The sequence below is a fragment of the Syngnathus scovelli genome, chromosome 17, assembly GCF_024217435.2.
Source record: "Syngnathus scovelli strain Florida chromosome 17, RoL_Ssco_1.2, whole genome shotgun sequence".
Lineage (NCBI taxonomy): Eukaryota > Metazoa > Chordata > Actinopteri > Syngnathiformes > Syngnathidae > Syngnathus > Syngnathus scovelli.
In genome coordinates this window covers 6,759,968-6,776,545 of record NC_090863.1, presented here as the reverse complement: position 1 = coordinate 6,776,545, position 16,578 = coordinate 6,759,968, and the positions used below count along the sequence as shown (strand labels likewise).

At 46.3% G+C, this 16,578-nt stretch overlaps 1 protein-coding gene across 13 annotated transcripts in view; it reads left to right on the top strand.

The window, feature by feature from the left end:
• Positions 1-173: 173 nt before the first annotated feature.
• LOC125984621 (partitioning defective 3 homolog) overlaps positions 174-16,578 on the top strand; it is a 52,594-nt gene continuing 36,189 nt past the window's right edge. Inside the window, exons 1-2 of one of the 13 annotated variants that reach the window (XM_049746645.2) lie at positions 174-667; positions 8,557-8,658. In XM_049746645.2, the coding sequence (XP_049602602.1) occupies positions 548-667; positions 8,557-8,658 (222 nt within the window). In that variant the 5' untranslated portion in view covers positions 174-547. The remainder of the gene's footprint in view (positions 668-8,556; positions 8,659-16,578) is intronic. The other 12 variants (XM_049746642.2, XM_049746641.2, XM_049746638.2 and 9 more) reach the window with 12 other exon arrangements.

Here is a 16,578-nt window from a genome sequence, read left to right as displayed (position 1 = left end):
AATGAAGCAAAATGTAGTTTTTAAAGCATCACAAATCTTATTTTTTAATCATAACTTAAATCACACGCTTTATTCATAAGCATTTAAATTGAGCACCTGTTCTCATTCACCTTTGTTCATTTAATAATTTGTCCTCCTAAAACACATGAATTAATTGTAACTGAGCACATTTGAATTCGGGAATGAAAAACGGGAGATTTCCTGAGTTTATTGAATGCACCACCGGGAGCCGGGCGGGCACGCGCTGGGAGGCGTCGCGAGCGAGCGCGGGAAGGAAAGAAGGAGAAGAGAGGGAGAAGAGATATCGCGAGCTCCTCTAAACAGGTGGTCCCAAAAAGAGCGAAAGACAGACGGCAAGCAAACAAACATGTCGTCCGGCTGGGGGAGAAGCGAAAAGTCACTTTAGCAGAAGTACCACCGAACGAAGCGAACTGAGAGACCCCCCCCTGAGCCCCTCCGCAGCCGTCCACCTCCCCATGCCGCTTGTGGACTTGTTGCGATTCTTCTCGCCTGGCTTGGGAGCATCGAGCGAGCGCCGAAGGAGACCATGAAAGTGACTGTGTGCTTCGGACGGACACGCGTGGTCGTGCCGTGCGGGGATGGCAACATTCACGTGTACGCGCTCGTCCAACAGGCGGTCATGAGGTACAAAAAGGCCATAGCCAAGGTAAGCCAAGCCGTCGGTGATGGTGGTGGCGGCGGCGTCGTCGTCTTGCTCTTGTTTTTAGCATGTTAGCATGCCCGGCTAGTGAGCCTACTTGTTGCTGCTAGCTTTCGGGACGCGGAGTTAGTGGAGTGGGGGCTACGTGTGCGCACACAACATGGCGCAATCCGATTGTCTCTGCTGAGTAAGTTTGCACAGCGCACGCTCATTGTGATTTATGTGTTTTATTAAAGTGATTATGGTATTGATTATTCCATCTGTGTAGGTCGAATGAACATTCCAATTGACCCGAGATGCGAATGCTTGTTTGTCTATGTGTGCCCTGCGTTTGGCTGGCAACCAGTTCAGGGTGTACCCCGCCTACCGCCCAAAAACTGCTGGGATCGGCTCCGGCACACTCGCAAATCTTTGTGAGGAAAAGCAGCTGATTGATCACTGAGGGAATGAATGAATAAATCAATGTTAAGGTAATCCCTGCTTAAACTTTTCAAAATGTTTTGGACTCAGTCAGGAATCTCCAGTGAATGAGAGCAATTTGTGAGGAGCTTCTTGAAGATGCTCGTTGATTGAGATGTTCGTGGTGTCAACAAAAACAAACTTTTGGAACATCCTCCTGCTGATCATTGTCATTCAAATTATTCTTCAAAAGATTGCATTGTCACTCGAGATGCTGACTCACTAGCTCCAAATGACAACGTTGGGTCTGACCAATGAATCATTTTTAATAGCTTTCCTTGCGGTGAATCAAGTCGTAAAAGTATGACTCAATTCAGTAAAATGTCTCAATATAATCATCAGGAAGTGGCGGAAAAAGTGATCAAATCATAATCGACGAGCTCACAATGATGTTTTCCCAAAACAGTGACTTGTAAAATCTCCAAATATCCACTCGCTACTTCTGTTTGCTCGCCGAACAGCCAACCAATTACTTATTTGCCAATTTACCCCAACAATCCCCTATCATGACATTTTAAGCCACACTTGTCAACTTTTTTTCTGCCAACAAAAGAAAACAATGGTTGGCCAGTTAACAAAGCAAATCTGTGCTAACCGTTAAGCTAACAAAGTACATTGGTTAGCTTCAAAGAATGAGAAAAATGCATCTACTCTAGCTCACCTGATTGCGACCTGCATGGATTGAAAGTGCTGCAGAAAACGGGAGGATGAATCAAATTAACTTGTCCTTAAATCGGGCTTTATTTCAAAGTGTCACCAAATTCCACACAACCTGTTCAGACGCTTTTGTCCTATCGTCACATCTTATCAGATCAACCCGTGTTTATGCAGCCATTGTTACTTTTTCTTCACTTTGATCCAGAGGAAACTTTTACTATCGGATTTTGCCTGGAGGGCACAATTGTTTATCTTGTACCGTATGATCATCATGACTTATGATCTCTCTGCGTCACGGGCATAAATAACACAATCCCAGGCAAGCCCAAGAGCAAACCTTGTTTTGAATAATTTGCTTATTTGTTATTTGCTTTTTGTAATCTAGATTGACAAAAATGGAACAAACAAAACATGCTTTTGTTTTTAGGCCATATGGGTCACCCAGCCCGACTTCATCGTTCATGTTATTTTTGCAAGATTGTTGTATTTCCTTCAGAAGTCTTTGTCTCATATTTTTTTGTGCGTAGCGGATGGCACTGTAACTTCCACTACCATTACAGACGAATGCTTCATGGAAAAAAAAGAAAAAATACGCCGCTCGCTTTGACATCCACAGAAGTCCTCTCATACCTGAGCAATGAGATGGACGAGGGGAAAAAGCTTGGCGCTTCCAGTTACTGTCAAATTGGACTCTCCGATGGGAAAAATGCTGCCAAAGCTGAGCGCGCAGTCGTCGCTTTTCGACGCTCGTTCAGACTACCGAAGCCAGCGAAGCCGCAACGGCGTATCAGGTGTCGCAATAGTTAATTCGGCTCTCGCCGCACAGACGTCTGTAGACGCCAGATGATGAAAAAAATAAGACTTGGTTTACATAGCGCCCTCTAGTGTTCAAAAAGACCACATAACTGAAATTCATTGATAGAGCAGGCTGCTTCATTTAAGCGAAATGTGTGTTTGATAAAGCCACAGTTCAAACATGTTGGCGTCTGTTGTGACATTTTGGAAGGCAAGATGGCATTAAACGTTTTCATCTCGAGACACTTGCGTGGCGGCTCGTGCAAATTGTTGTCTGATCCACCGCTGGAGATGAAAACCGGCTCCTCGTGTGGACTTGTCACGTTCCATGACATTGCGGTCCATTTGCTTGTCACCGGCCAGAGGTTGCTGTGGCCAGAAGCGGCACGGGATTAAGAGCTTCCCGTCGATGTTGATGCCGCTCGGGTAGCGGAAAACCATGTCGGAGCTCGAAAGCCTAGCTTTAATTGGACACGTGACCTGATGTGGTTTATTGGTAATCTGTTTTTCACTCTTTTCTTGAGCATATCTTGGGTAAATGTTTGTGGGATTTGACATATGTCACCTTGTTGTGACCTTTGAACTTGGCCTTTATGCTTCAACCTGTGAGAACCTCTGAGAGCAAAGGACCAAAATGGTGATGTGCAAATATTGCGGCCAAGCAGAGTAACCCTGACTCCACATACAGTATCTCGCCTTCGCATTCCAAAACTGGGTCGGCGTCAGCCCCCCTTCTTCTCCATGACACGCCTGCACTGTGCCCTCACACCAAGTCGCCTTTTGTGCATCAGAGCCTGAGGCTCGTGAGGGGCAGCTTGACCTGAGATGAGCAGTGTTGTGAAAGCGCTCGATTGCGGACACTCGGTGCAGACAAACGTGCAGAAGCGCATATTGACTTGGAGTGCACCGTGTTGTCAAAATCTGCACGAGTGTTTTGGAAACAAGGCCGCACATAACAACACAACGTGTTGTGTAATGCACAGAAGTCGACGACCTGACCAAAATGTTTGGACTCAAATGAACCCGTTTGAACAATGCTCCGAGTTCGGGCAGATATTGGTGCTCCCTATGAGCGTAGCTTTAGGCAAATTGGGTGACTTCCTGTTGGGTTCTTGAGACTTTTGAAACTACTTGGACCGGTGAGCTACTCGTCACATTCTCATACGAATATCGAGTCAGCCAGAGGAGGAGGAGGGTGAAGATGGTGCGAAGCAGATGAGTAATGAAGTTGAAGGCTGCTGTGCCAGAGGGGCCCGCCCGTAATGGGCAGGCTGTCCAAGGAAGCGCCAAGCTCTATTTTTAGCCCACAAAGCCTCATCATCCTAAGTAGATACTCATCATTAATCGACGGCCACAAATCAGACCCCCTACCACCTCCCGTGTGTCTTTTTCAAAAATGGATACACGTGACTGCTGCGCTTTGATTTTTTTTTTTCTTTTGTGCCAGCGACCCGACACATGCGTCATGTGGATGGCCGGCAATTAGCAGCCGGGCCCTAAAACGGACGCACGGCAATCTCACCAACATTTTGTAAGGACAAAAAGGAGCTCCGCATTGAGCTGGAGACTGCTACGTACGTCTTAGCATATTAGCAAACAACTTGAAGTGTGCAAAATGTTTTGTGAACAAATGATTTTAATTGGAGGTGCTGTTTGGACCCCCAAAAGACGAGAATTATTGTCCCAAGATTGATGGATCTGATTTGCAGATTGGCAGATAGCTAGAAACTAGTTTTGAGCACCTTTGGCAAAAACAAAGCTCTATGAGAAGAAATATCGCGACGGAAATGACGCAAGCGTCATCATGGCGTGTGTCCCCCCCCCCCCTCTCTATTTTAGGAACAAGCGGATTATTTGCTAGTGGCTGGCAACATTTGGTGAATGGCCGCAGGTCGCAGCGTGGGATTATTTCGTGGAAAAGACTCAGAGCTCTGGCGTTTGTCGTCATGCGACCGCTGACTGACAGATTATGTCGACAAATTGGGGGGGGAGAAAAGTTCAGATGTTTTCCATGCAACCGGTGAAGTCGGGGTCGAACTCGTAGACGGCGTACGAGTGAATTCAGCCTGGTGATTGATGATGTTTACGGAAACTCAAAATACAAAATTGACATATATATTTGATTGAAATGAACATTTTCATGTATACTTTAATTTGGATCCAAAATGAGTTCTGAGTCCCGTGACGTACGTTCTACAAATAAACATTGGCCTGAGGGAAATGCACAGGAAATACTTTGCAAATGACCAGTAATGCACTTGATTTAAAAAACACGTTTTGATGTCTGATAAGAGACTTTTTGAAGGCGGAATCCCCGCCTGAGATGTCACGTGGCATCACGGCAGCACGGAATGTCGTTTTCTGCTGAATTATGGATGTTCTGTTTTGTTTGTGGCTCCTGGAAAAAAAACCTCCTTCCATCTTCGCCTTCACTTATCAGTGGCGTCGGGAACATTCCTCACACACACAAGCGTTTTTTTGTAGAATGAATAAAAGTAAAAATACAGATTAATCCCTTGTGCCTGTGTCATGAGGACTATTTTTAGATGTCGGACCGTCAAGCGTCCGCCTGTTCTGGTGTGATACAAGCGCTTCTCTCAATGGTGCCATTGTTTCACACCGGTGAGCCTCTATCGGGTTTCACTCTCATCTGCTCTGCTCTGGGTTTTGTTTTTGGTTTTAGCTGTTGAAATATTGAGTTTGAATGTTGGAACAAGAGGATTGATTCTGTTTTGAGATTTTCAAAATGGAATCAGGAAAGGAGTTAAAAAAAAAAAATACTTGGCAACCAAGCCAACCTGAAAAGCAATGAAAGCAACAAATTGCCATGAAAATTTGACTTCTACGATTTTTGTCTACTCTGGACACATTGTCAGCATTGAATGTGTGTGGCTTGGCCCGGCTTTTCGCGTGACACGACTGTCGTGAGCTGCTGCTGCTAGCCAGTCAGGATCTGGCTATGACTTTTTGGTCCCTTTTTTGTCTGCGTTTTTTACAAGAACCTGTGCTTGGTTTGTGTGGCCAGCTGACTGTTTAGTGCTTTCCTTGTAAACACGTGAAAAGCCATCAATGAGCTCTTTGGCCTTGCTCGGTCGGTTCAGTCTGCTTATGATTGCTAGCATTAGCGCGGGGGGGCAGTAATTGGACCGTCGCAGTCGGTGGGGTCACTCACGAACTGAGGGCCCACTGTCAGAAGTTGAGAATGTGAACACTGTAACGCCTCCTGTGGGCTTACCTTGTCCCCCCTCGTGTTTATTTTAACTCTCACTTTGCCGTATGTGTCGGAGACGACCTGCAGCCGACCAAATGTAAACGACGGTCTTGAAGGCAATGCAAATATTTGGGTTGCACCAACGAGAAAAGTGTTGCGTGCACCGGGCCACAAATTCAGTTTAGAGCCCTGGAACCCTTTTGGTCTAAATCCTGGGAAAGACTCAAGGAGCATAAAGCAATAAAAGGACAACGTGTTAAGTAAAGCTTCTTGTTATGATTTAATCTGTTGCTAATTGAGCTCACCCGCTGTGAGGCTCAATGGCGCTTTGCCCCAAATGGAACGACCGACGTTTTTCCATGGACATTTGAGGATGTTTGGAATCCTCCATCTGGCCTCCTAATCCCAAATCTTAATCTCATATTCTCTCCAAGAAAAGAAGGGTAATGTCACATGCAGTCTCCAACCAAGGTGGAAAATGTCCTTTTTTCCCCCCCCTGCCACCACGTTCACTCATAGAGACGAAATTGAGGTACAGTTGCTTTAATTAAAAAGTGCAAAAAATAAAAATGTATGCCACGTGTAAACAGAAGTTATAGTGCGTTGTCAAGATCCTGAGCTCATGAAAAAGTGCGCTGAGACCAAATCCTTATCGGAAAGTCTTTGGATTTTTTTTCTTTTTTTTTTTTAAATAAGCTTGAGTTTCTCATCGACTAATCGCCAAAACTGTCCGCTTCGTCGACGCCGCTGCTCAGGTCCGAGTTGTCGCTGCCGGAATCGGCGCTGCCCAAGTCATAGTTGTCGTGGTGGTTTGTGTTGTTGACCTCCATGAAGTCCAACACAGAGTCCAGCATTGAGACGTCGCTATCCGTGATGCCCTGCGATGCTTTGAACTGCCAAAAGACACAAAATGCTCCAGTTAGCGACACGACGGCACGCTGCGATTCAAGAACTGTAGCTCCTCTGTTCAAAATAGCCACTATCCAACACAAAGTTCCACGCAAGCCAATGTGCCCCCAAAATGACATCTTGTGTACAGGCTAAAGAGATGCTAGATGAAGTTGCATCCATTTTCCAAGCCGGAGCATGAGGTGCAGGTAGTATGATTGACAGTTGTGCTGGGTGTGGTTTCAGCACATTGGCGCACACGCCAATTGCATTTCATAGCTGAGTGGATTGATTTTTTTTGTACATTTCATGGACTAGTCATTTTTTTTTAACCATTTAAATTTGGCAGTGTCTTCAACGTTCTTCTCTGGTGTGCCAATTTTTGAAGTGACTTTATTTTAACTGAAACTTCAGCTCACCTGCCAAAGGAACTCCAACAAGTGGAGGAGTCAGGTTTTTTGTGCCCCGTTTTACAACTATGCGTGCAATGTAATGTTAAGCATTTTTAATTGATGTGATGATTATGGAATGGCCAACACTACCTCCATGTCAATGAGAATGTTGTTGAGATAGATGCCTTCAAAACACTTGAGATTGTTAAATAGCTGCACGAGCTCCAAACATGCGGCCTCCTCGTCCTCGCCGCGTTTGTGTGACGTCACGTCCATGAAGTGACTTCTCTTTTTTGGCGGTTCGCCGCTGTCGGTACTTTTCTCGGTCGTCCTGCCGTCGCGTCTTTCCGGGGTTCTTTAAAAACACCGCAGTAGACATTCGTGGATACGTCGTCACGGCTTTGTTCTTTGAAGCGGATTCATAGAGACCTTTTTGGGGAGATTTATCAACGGAGGAACCGCTGCGTAATCTGGCGTCAACGCCTTACGTCATCGACGACACCGCCCCCTAAATACGGAGTTTGGATAAACTTCTCGCGTCTCCGGCGTCTTTTGTGGCAGATAAGAATCATATCGGCGAAGGAAGACCGCTGGATCATTTTGTCGGGCAAGTACGAATGACCGAGTTGTTAGCTTAAGCTAACAACCACGTCAAGTCAATTGACTTGAGCGCGGTTCGATGACTTCACGTTGCTCGTTCACGCGATGTGTTACATTGAGCGGTATTTCATAAACTGCGCTGTTGTGATGTGATAAAATGGCGTCAACAGGGCACCCTGTGTAATCAAACTCTCTATGTCAAACAGTAACGCTGCAGGTGACCATTATGTCAGAGACATGACGTTGGCGTGTAGCTTTCAAATACAGTGATCCCTCGCTACTTCGTTTTCGTTTATCACGGCTTCACTACATCGCGGATTGTATTGTTACAAATGTTCATTTACATTCAATTAGAAGTCCGTTTTCGCGTTTTAGCACAATCGCGAATTAGCATCTTTCCGCTAACTTGTTAGCCTGCCCAGTACTTCTTGTTGGTGACCATACTTCGCGGACTTCACTTATCACGGGTGTTTTTTGGAACCAATTATCCGCGATAAACGAGGGATTACTGTAGTGTGTGTGTGTGTGGGGGGGGGGGGGGGGGGGGACTGTGTGTGACCCTAAGGGACGTCTTAATTAGAATACAATGTTATGCAGAAGTGTAGTGACTAAAATTTTTGTAGACATTTTAGTCACTGAAGAGAGTTGGGTCAGGGAGGGGGCATCATACAGACAATAATTGAGGCGCACTCTGTTCGAGCCGCAGTTATTTCTCGTTTACACCATTTGTCATTTTAAACATGCCAGCATTATTGGAATTAAGCTTGTTTTTATATATGAAGAAAATACCCGTGGAGTAAAGTGGAACAACACAACAATAGAAATTGTTTGAGATTGTCTAGTTTGTTTCCTATCTTGCACATACTAATGGAACAACTCGGCTTTCTTCTCAGGACGCTAGCTACTGGCTGCAAGTGCATCGCCTGGAACACGGCGATGGCGGCATCTTGGACCTGGATGATGTGCTGTGCGACGTAGCGGACGACAAAGACCGGGTAAGACCTGTTAGCCCCCGCGTGCTTGTTGCGTAATGAGCGGAAAGATGTAGAGCAGACTTGTAGCGTTTAGCCGTTTCCCTTTCCCCGGCTCTGTGTTGAGTTCCTCGTGCTGCCGCTTTCAGAGTTGAACTCCGACGCAGTGGTTGATTGTGTTGGCACGCAGCCTGCATGTAGGAGACGGAACCCGTGTGCTTGCGGTCGCGTGCCGCAAACCAGATTCATGCTCGCTCACCGCGACTGTGACGCAAAGACTGTGTGCTCGCACTGGGAGGACTTTTGGGCTTCAGCATATCTTGAGTTGAAAATCAGTCAGGTTTTCTTTGGCCCGCATCTGAGGGCGCAACAATAAATTGTCTGAAACTTGTTTGATGCGTGTCAACCGGGAACAAGTCTTGCACTAGTTTGCAACGTGGACCTCAACTACCGCACCTCCCAATTTGGTGGTAGCTGCCATTTTGTAGGTCAGTTTGAAAAAGCCACCTCAAACATTTTCTGTTGGGATGTTGCCCAAAAGCTTCTTTGATTACGGGACGTCCCTCGGCCGGGACGACTGCGAAGCTCTCGGCGGCTCCTATGACTCATCTTTAGAGTCCGTTCCGACTGGCAGTGCCGAGCTTTAGGAAGTGTGGAAGGAATGCCGTCGCCTCTTTTATTAGCTCACTCACACGGCTTGTTTGGGGAAGCCGTGCATACTGTAGCTTTTCAAACTATGTGTGTGTGTAGCGTGCCAGGAAAAGTCAATGGAGTTCTTTTTCCCCCCCCACACACATCTTCGTCGTCCTGCCTTCCTTCGGCCCAGTCAGGGAAGCATTTTGGTGGAGGCGTTCTCTCTCTCAAAAGTCATTCTTGTCTTGCGGAGCCAGACAGATGACCGACCGCATGCCAGGTGTCAGGTGACGGTCCTGCAACCAGGCCAAAACCTGACGTCTATGCAACCAGTATGTGTGTACGCACAGGGGTGTGTCGCACAGCTGCGTCCGCCATCGCCGGGGTCTTGTGTGACCCCTGTCAGCATGTTCATGTTTTCCACGTCTCTTGCTTGTTGTCTTCATAGTAATTCCAAAATAATGCGTATTCATTTTGACATGGTAAGGACTAAAAAAAACGGTTGCTGACCATAAGAGCAGCACCGAAAGCATGATTTTCTGTGGTCGCCACGTGTTCTGGAACCGCGCCCGTTCTTGCATTTGTGTACCTCTGCCGGGGATGTGCCTAGGCAGGATGACAATTAATAAAGCGTAACCAGACGAGGCGCTTCCATCAAGTGAGAAAGTGAGTTGTTTTGACATGTTGTGGATTTGCTGTGAGCTCGCCTCCTCCTGCTGCTGCTGCTGCCGCCGCCGTCGCACTTGGCCCTCAGATCCTGGCGGGTGAGCGTGGGGGATGACCTCATTCCTTCCACGCTCGCCTTCTTTCTCTGTCCCGCCCCCCACTTCTTCCTCCCCGGCAGCCCCATAACGAGAACAAGATGATTACGCCTTGCCAGGACCGACCGCTCGTTGCGATTGATTGTGCGCACAGTATCATGCTAAACTTACGCCACATGTGCTATTGATCATTTTTTGCTCTCACTTCCCACATTTGCTCTTTTTGTGGAAGGCCCGGTTTGGCCACTAGTGCATCATTTCCTCTGGCTTTTATTGGAGCACAAAAATTTTGATGTCATCACTTGGAATGAATCCACTCTGGATCAGTGGCGCCACCGTGAGTTTTGGGATGAAACATTTGGATTGGCCTGAAATTGATTAAACACGTTTTGTTTTTTCCAAAATTGACCCCAAACACAGTTTCATGAAACGGAGTGAAATTTGATCGGCACATTAGGAATAGACCCAGTAAAGTCATTCTTCAAGACAGGAAGTCTGCTGTTTTGCTTTGAAGCAGCCATTTTAGGCTAATTTGGCAATTTGCAGGCTCCTTCAAAGACAAACTTGTCCCATTGGCTTTCTGTTTTTTTTTTTTTTTTTGCTAGTTTGTTGTGAAAACTCAGCCCCAAAGCTTTTCCAAGATGAAGTTTGGTAGGCATGTTGTCAATCATGATTGGACCCACAAAAAATGGCTAGCTAGCAATAGACTTCATGTGTCGTTCTACAGTCTTTGATTTACTGGACCAAGGCAGCAAAATAGCATCAATCGGCCCTGTTGCCAAAGAGGAGGACTGCAGACCACAATCATTTTAAGCCAGTAGATTTTGTGCCCCTCAGATACTGCAGACTTCTCGGCTATTTTGTGTATGTTCCTCCCTTTGCTGTTAAACATCGTTTTGGGTCGGCTCACTTCCTTCTGTGGTCACTCGCATTTTTTTTGATGAGGTCCAGGCCACAGCAATCCACCACATGGCACAAAGCCTGACACCACCATACATGGACATGAGTGAGACGGGATGTCACATTTCAACTCCTCTAAAAGGGCCAAATACTGAAATGTTGGCAACGTCGTGACTGATGGTAGAATGCTACAACCTCGGCATTACGGTTTCCTTTCTAAAAAAAAAAAAAAAACATCTTCCAAAACGGCCACGTGCAGTCGTCACCCTATTGTAGCAATAATTTGGAAAAGGTCCAATCAAAGGTCGAGTCTCCTGCGGAAACGTGGCTGAAATCCTCTTGGCCAAGCTGGTTCCTTAGAAGGAAAGCTTGCTGCGCTCCAATTCTGCTGAGCTTTTCCTTGTCCAACTTTGCCCTCTTGTGGCCGTGTCAGGGCTGACACTGCATAATTGGAGGTGATGTATCTATCTCCCCATATAGTCTTGTTTTTCCTGACATTGGCCATTTTCTTTGCTCATTTACGTCCATGCTGATTCAGCAGTGTTGAGTCGTTTCTGCTCATGTGAACTTTCCGAATCCCGTCCACTCTGTTCATCTACAGCCGTGTTGCTTCAGTGCTGAGTCGTTTCGGCTCATGTGAACATTATCCAGCTCATGTGAACTTTATCCAGTCCACTCAGTTCATTTACATCCGTGCTGCTTCAGTGCCGAGTCGTTTCTGCTCTTGTGAACATTGTCCAGCTCAACATTTGTCACCATGATGTCATTGCTTCGCGTCTTAAGTCACTCCTGAAGACCCAAAAGCCCACAACTAAAACTCTTGCAGGGTAACCAGTCACTGGGTGTTTGAGGACTTGTGAAGTTCATGTGTTTAGTCTGCCTGGAGATGAGGGGCTCAGACCTGTCTGACTTTTCTGTCGATCCCTCGTTCGCCACAAGGGGGCGGGGCAGGATCACAGACCATTATTGCCAGCCACTCACCACGGCTCTTAAGACTTTAGGAGACTGTGGTTGGAAAAGCTAACAAAGTGCTCGTGAATGGACCTCAGACCTCCCTGGACTTCCACTCGAGCATTCCAACAGGAAGAAGCTGCTCTCACAATAAACTTATTTGACTGCTGACAGTCAAAATCTTGACTAATAAACTCAACCGCCTCTTTCTCCTTTTTCCATCCTCCGATTGTGTTCCAGACACTCAAATCCAAACAATCCATCCGGGCGTTCCCATAAAGACGTGTTTTGATAAGCACGTCTTGCGGTGCTCCGAAGACGACTCGGCTCCATTTTCCTCCCCACGTTTATTTTACAGCATTACTCTGAGCGGGCAGCTGTTGCCAAGGAAAACGTTTTGCCTGATGTTGTGCAAGCAGGCTTAAATACTTACACACACACACACACACACACACACACCAGAAAGCTGTCACAAGTGGACGTGTTGCCAGATATTGCAATTTTTGATTCAATCCGTGGTATTCTTGAAATCAAGCGCCCGTGCAGTTGAGATTGCAGATCCTCAACGAGGTCTTGCGTTCGTCCACCTCCTCCATTCCTGTTCTTGTCACTAATTGCTCCATAAAAAGAGGAAATCCTCATAGACATATTCAGTCCTTGCAAGTCCCTCTTTGCTCACAAGATAAATTGCCCATAAAAGTGACACGACACTTGTTGTCCTCTGGTGCACCCCCCCTCCCCCTCCCTTTTCTCTGTGGGGACCTTCTCTCGTCTTCTCTGTGGTGTGGTTTGGTTTGCTTGGACTCTGCACATCTGGGAACGCGTTGAACTTTTGCTCTGGTGCTGCCTATCAAAACCGATAGAAAGCAAATGTGTCTGGAGTGTGTGTCAAAAAGCTTTTTGGGGGTGAAGGAACTGATGCAATGTTTTTGTAATCTTGGTAACCAGAGTTTCACTCTCATGGGAACGCTAATGTGGACTCTTAAAGAGTTTAGACCAGGGGTCTCAAACTCATGGCCCGCGTGCCAATTGCGGCCCTCGGGACAATATTTTGCGGCCCCCTGCGTGACATCTAAGCTGTGTGTTAGTGCGGCCCGCGAATTTCTTTTCGCACATGCATCTGGCCGTTTTACTTTTTTTTGACACGTATGGGCTCCCGTAGCTCAGGCTCGTGACAACTGGGCGAATTAGCAATTGGCTAATTGGCGAATTAGCACTTTGACATGTTTGAATGAGCGAGTGGAGGGAAATATCTTGTCACTGTCACCTAGTGCTGTACATTGTTTGTCAGCCCCCGTCATGTCTGTTTCAAAACCTGCCGTGAAGAGAAAAGTTGCGGATGAGCACAGGCAATTTCAGGAGAAGTGGGAGGCGGAATATTTTTTTGTTGAGCACAGGAACGTCGCAACCTGTCTAATATGCATGGGTAAAGTTGCTGTTAACAAAGAGTTTAACATCAGACGTCATTACTCAACTAAACATGCTGAGGAGTATGCAAAATACCTGGGAGATGAGCGAGAGGATCGGGTCGCCAAACTTAAATAATCTCTACTGAGGCAACAAGTTTTTTTTCAAAAAAACAAGCAAAGAGAACGAAGCGGCTGTGAAAGCTAGCTATGTTGTGAGTGAAATGATAGCAAAAGCTGGAAATGGATTCAGGCACAGCATTCAGTGGTGAGAAGTATGCTGATACCATTGGGAAGCTACAAGAAGAATTTGATCACAGGTTTGCAGACTTCAAGACACACAGAGCCACTTTTAACATTTTTGCTGACCCCTTCTCCTTTGATGTTGAGGATGCCCCCCCTGTTCTGCAGATGGAGCTAATTGACCTGCAGTGCAATACTGAACTCAAAGCCAAGTTCAGGGAAGTGAGTGGAAGAACAGTGGAGCTTGGACAATTTTTGAGAGAACTGCCCCCCAGCTTCCCTGAGCTTTCCAGGATGTTCAAGCGGACCATGTGCCTTTTTGGCAGCACCTATCTGTGTGAAAAGGTCTTCTCCACAATGAACTTCAATAAGTCAAAGTACAGGTCCAGAATTAAAGATGAGCATCTTAAAGCCATACTGAGGGTCTCAGTTGCCTCCTCCCTCAAGAAGCGTTGCCAAGTCTCTGGCAGCAAGGAGTAGGAGGAAGTAGAAATGAAGCCTATGTTCTGAAGAACTGTTCCTGTTCTTCATGTTCTGCATGTTCTGACTGTTAATTTGTTCAAATTGAGAAGATTGGATCAGGACCTTTTTTATGGATTACTTTTGTGGATTACGATTTGATGCGGCCCAGCCTCACCCAGACTCTACCTCCAGCGGCCCCCAGGTAAATTGAGTTTGAGACCCCTGGTTTAGACAATCTGATGGTGAGGGTTGTGTGCTGTGGCAGCCAAAAACTTTCACACTACAAACAACGTTTTGTTGCCGTATTTTTTTAACCCGTTAACTTGCATGTTTCAAGAGCTTATCATTTGGATTCATACAGTAGCTGCTTCCAGATGTTAACATTTATGGAGACTTACTCCCTTCTCTGTGTTTGTCTGGCCCTAACCATCCATCCAAACACATTTTCAGAGCACAACCGAACCGCAGCGTGCTGTCATCTGACCGAGAGAAAACGTTGCCCACGTGCCAAGTCCAAATGCCGCATGTTCCCCAACATTGTTTCAAGAGGTGACGCGATTTTCAAATCAGACCGTCAAGTATTCACGTTCTCCTGCCAAAACCGGATGAGGACTCTGCAGTCTGTCGAGTTGGACTCAAGCCTCCTGGAAAGCCGAGTAGATCCGCAAAGGCTGGACTGTGAGAACATGTTTACAAGTCACAACCGCTCTCCTTTCCAGAACCTCTTGCCCCAGAGCTCGCTTTACATCCTCCAAATGCCAAGCACAGCCAGAAGAAGGCAAAAGGATTTTTCTCCAACGTTTGCTTGCATGTTTGGAGACACATTTTGTTGATTTGTGCTCTTCTGTCCCAAGGCCGACTTTGATGTGACAGTCGGAGTTGTTTTAATGAGCTTTGAGCGACACTTTGTAAGCTGATGCTGGGCTCTTAAGCTTCTTCCAAGGTTAGAGTTCATGTTTGGGCAATGGAGGGACGAGCCAACGATACCCCCTAAGTCCCGAAACAAATCGCTTATCCACAGTCCCTTGGCCTTAACTCTCCGGATCCTCAGCTCATTGCAGATATCCTCAGGCGTGAGGAATCGTCCCTGCTTGGAATAGCATCCGTTATCTTTAACGCCGCGGTGCATCGTGAGTTATCACGCCATTTGAAGGAAACGACTCCTCGGTGAAATCAGCGGCGTCCTGGATGGAGACAAAAAGACAAATGATGTGGCTCACGGTTTGAGTCACCGTGCCAACAGTTCCGACGGCCCGCCGCAAGGAACCGCGTCAAAGCTGTGGCATGGGTATTTTTTGGGGCTTTCCTTCGAACCATCTGGTAGAACTGTCTATGGTGAGTCGATACAAAAAGACCCTCTGCCTGAAAATACGCAGGAGGGCTTCCATTTTGATTTTCATGTCACCATTTCAGGCTCAGTTTGCCCATTTCCGTACAAGCAGAATGTTTTTTCTTTTCTTTTTTTAAGTGCATATAAAGTGATAAATCCCACAAATAGTTGACTTTAATTGTGTTGTTTTGTTTTCTTGTTTATGAACTGCGGACAAGGTTGCAGTAGTGAGGCAAGTCCAAGTCATCGCATTAATCTTGTCTCCGAGCGAGTTTGCCTCCAAATGCTATTAAGCGTTGGAGTGCGGGCCGACTTAATTAAACGAATACATCAACGCTCTCGCCACCATCTGCGTGTTTTTTTTTTTTTTTTTTTTAGAGCAGCGGCGCCGCCTGCGACGTGTTGATTAGTGCTGCAAAAAAAAAAAAAACGGTAATTGAAGCACGCAAGCTAAATATAGCCAGGCGGGCAGCACGATTAGTGATGATGGCGCATGATGCGCGGCACTCGTTAGTGACGCCTCCGCTAGCTTCGGCACCCACGGACTGTCCACATATTTCCTCTTCAAGTACTCAACTTTGGACCGCTACGAAGTGACTTTCAACAAAGTATACAACCCTTCCCGTAATGGTGTAAATAATGTATCACAGCCTTTTTAATTGCTGTGTAAATGTGAAAAGCTGCCCGGTAAAAGCTGGTAATGGCTTAGCATCGCTGACAGGCCACGAGAACAAAAACATGGAGGAGGCAAAGTACAACAGTTGATGTCCCGTTTTTTTTTTTCTGTCATGGTTCGCATTTTTTTCCCATGAGCTTTTCTTGAAAAGGGTAGAATGCAGCTCGTCTTCAAGTGGAGTTACACAACAAGTTGACACTGAACTTTTGGCAACAGCTCGTATAAACAATGAATCCAAGCGTGTCGCAGTTTGTGGCGTTTGCAAGCCGTCCTGTCGGGAAGAGTATTTTGTAAGGAGAGGAAAGTTTGCAAGTGCGCTCCCGCGGAGATGTTTAGAGCCCAGCCAAAACTTTTCTTCAGTCAGGCGATACTTTGACTTGCTTGCCACCAATTGACGATTTTTAACTTTCACACAAAACCGTATCTGGAGGAAGGGAGAGTGATTGTCACAGAAAATGCATTTTCTCCACCTTTTGTTGCTCTTCCTATGGGAAAGGTCAGTGTTTCCTTCCGTAACGTTTGATAGAATCTCATGAGCAAAGCGAGAAAGGCCGTTTTTTGTTTGTTTTTCTTTGTGGGAGG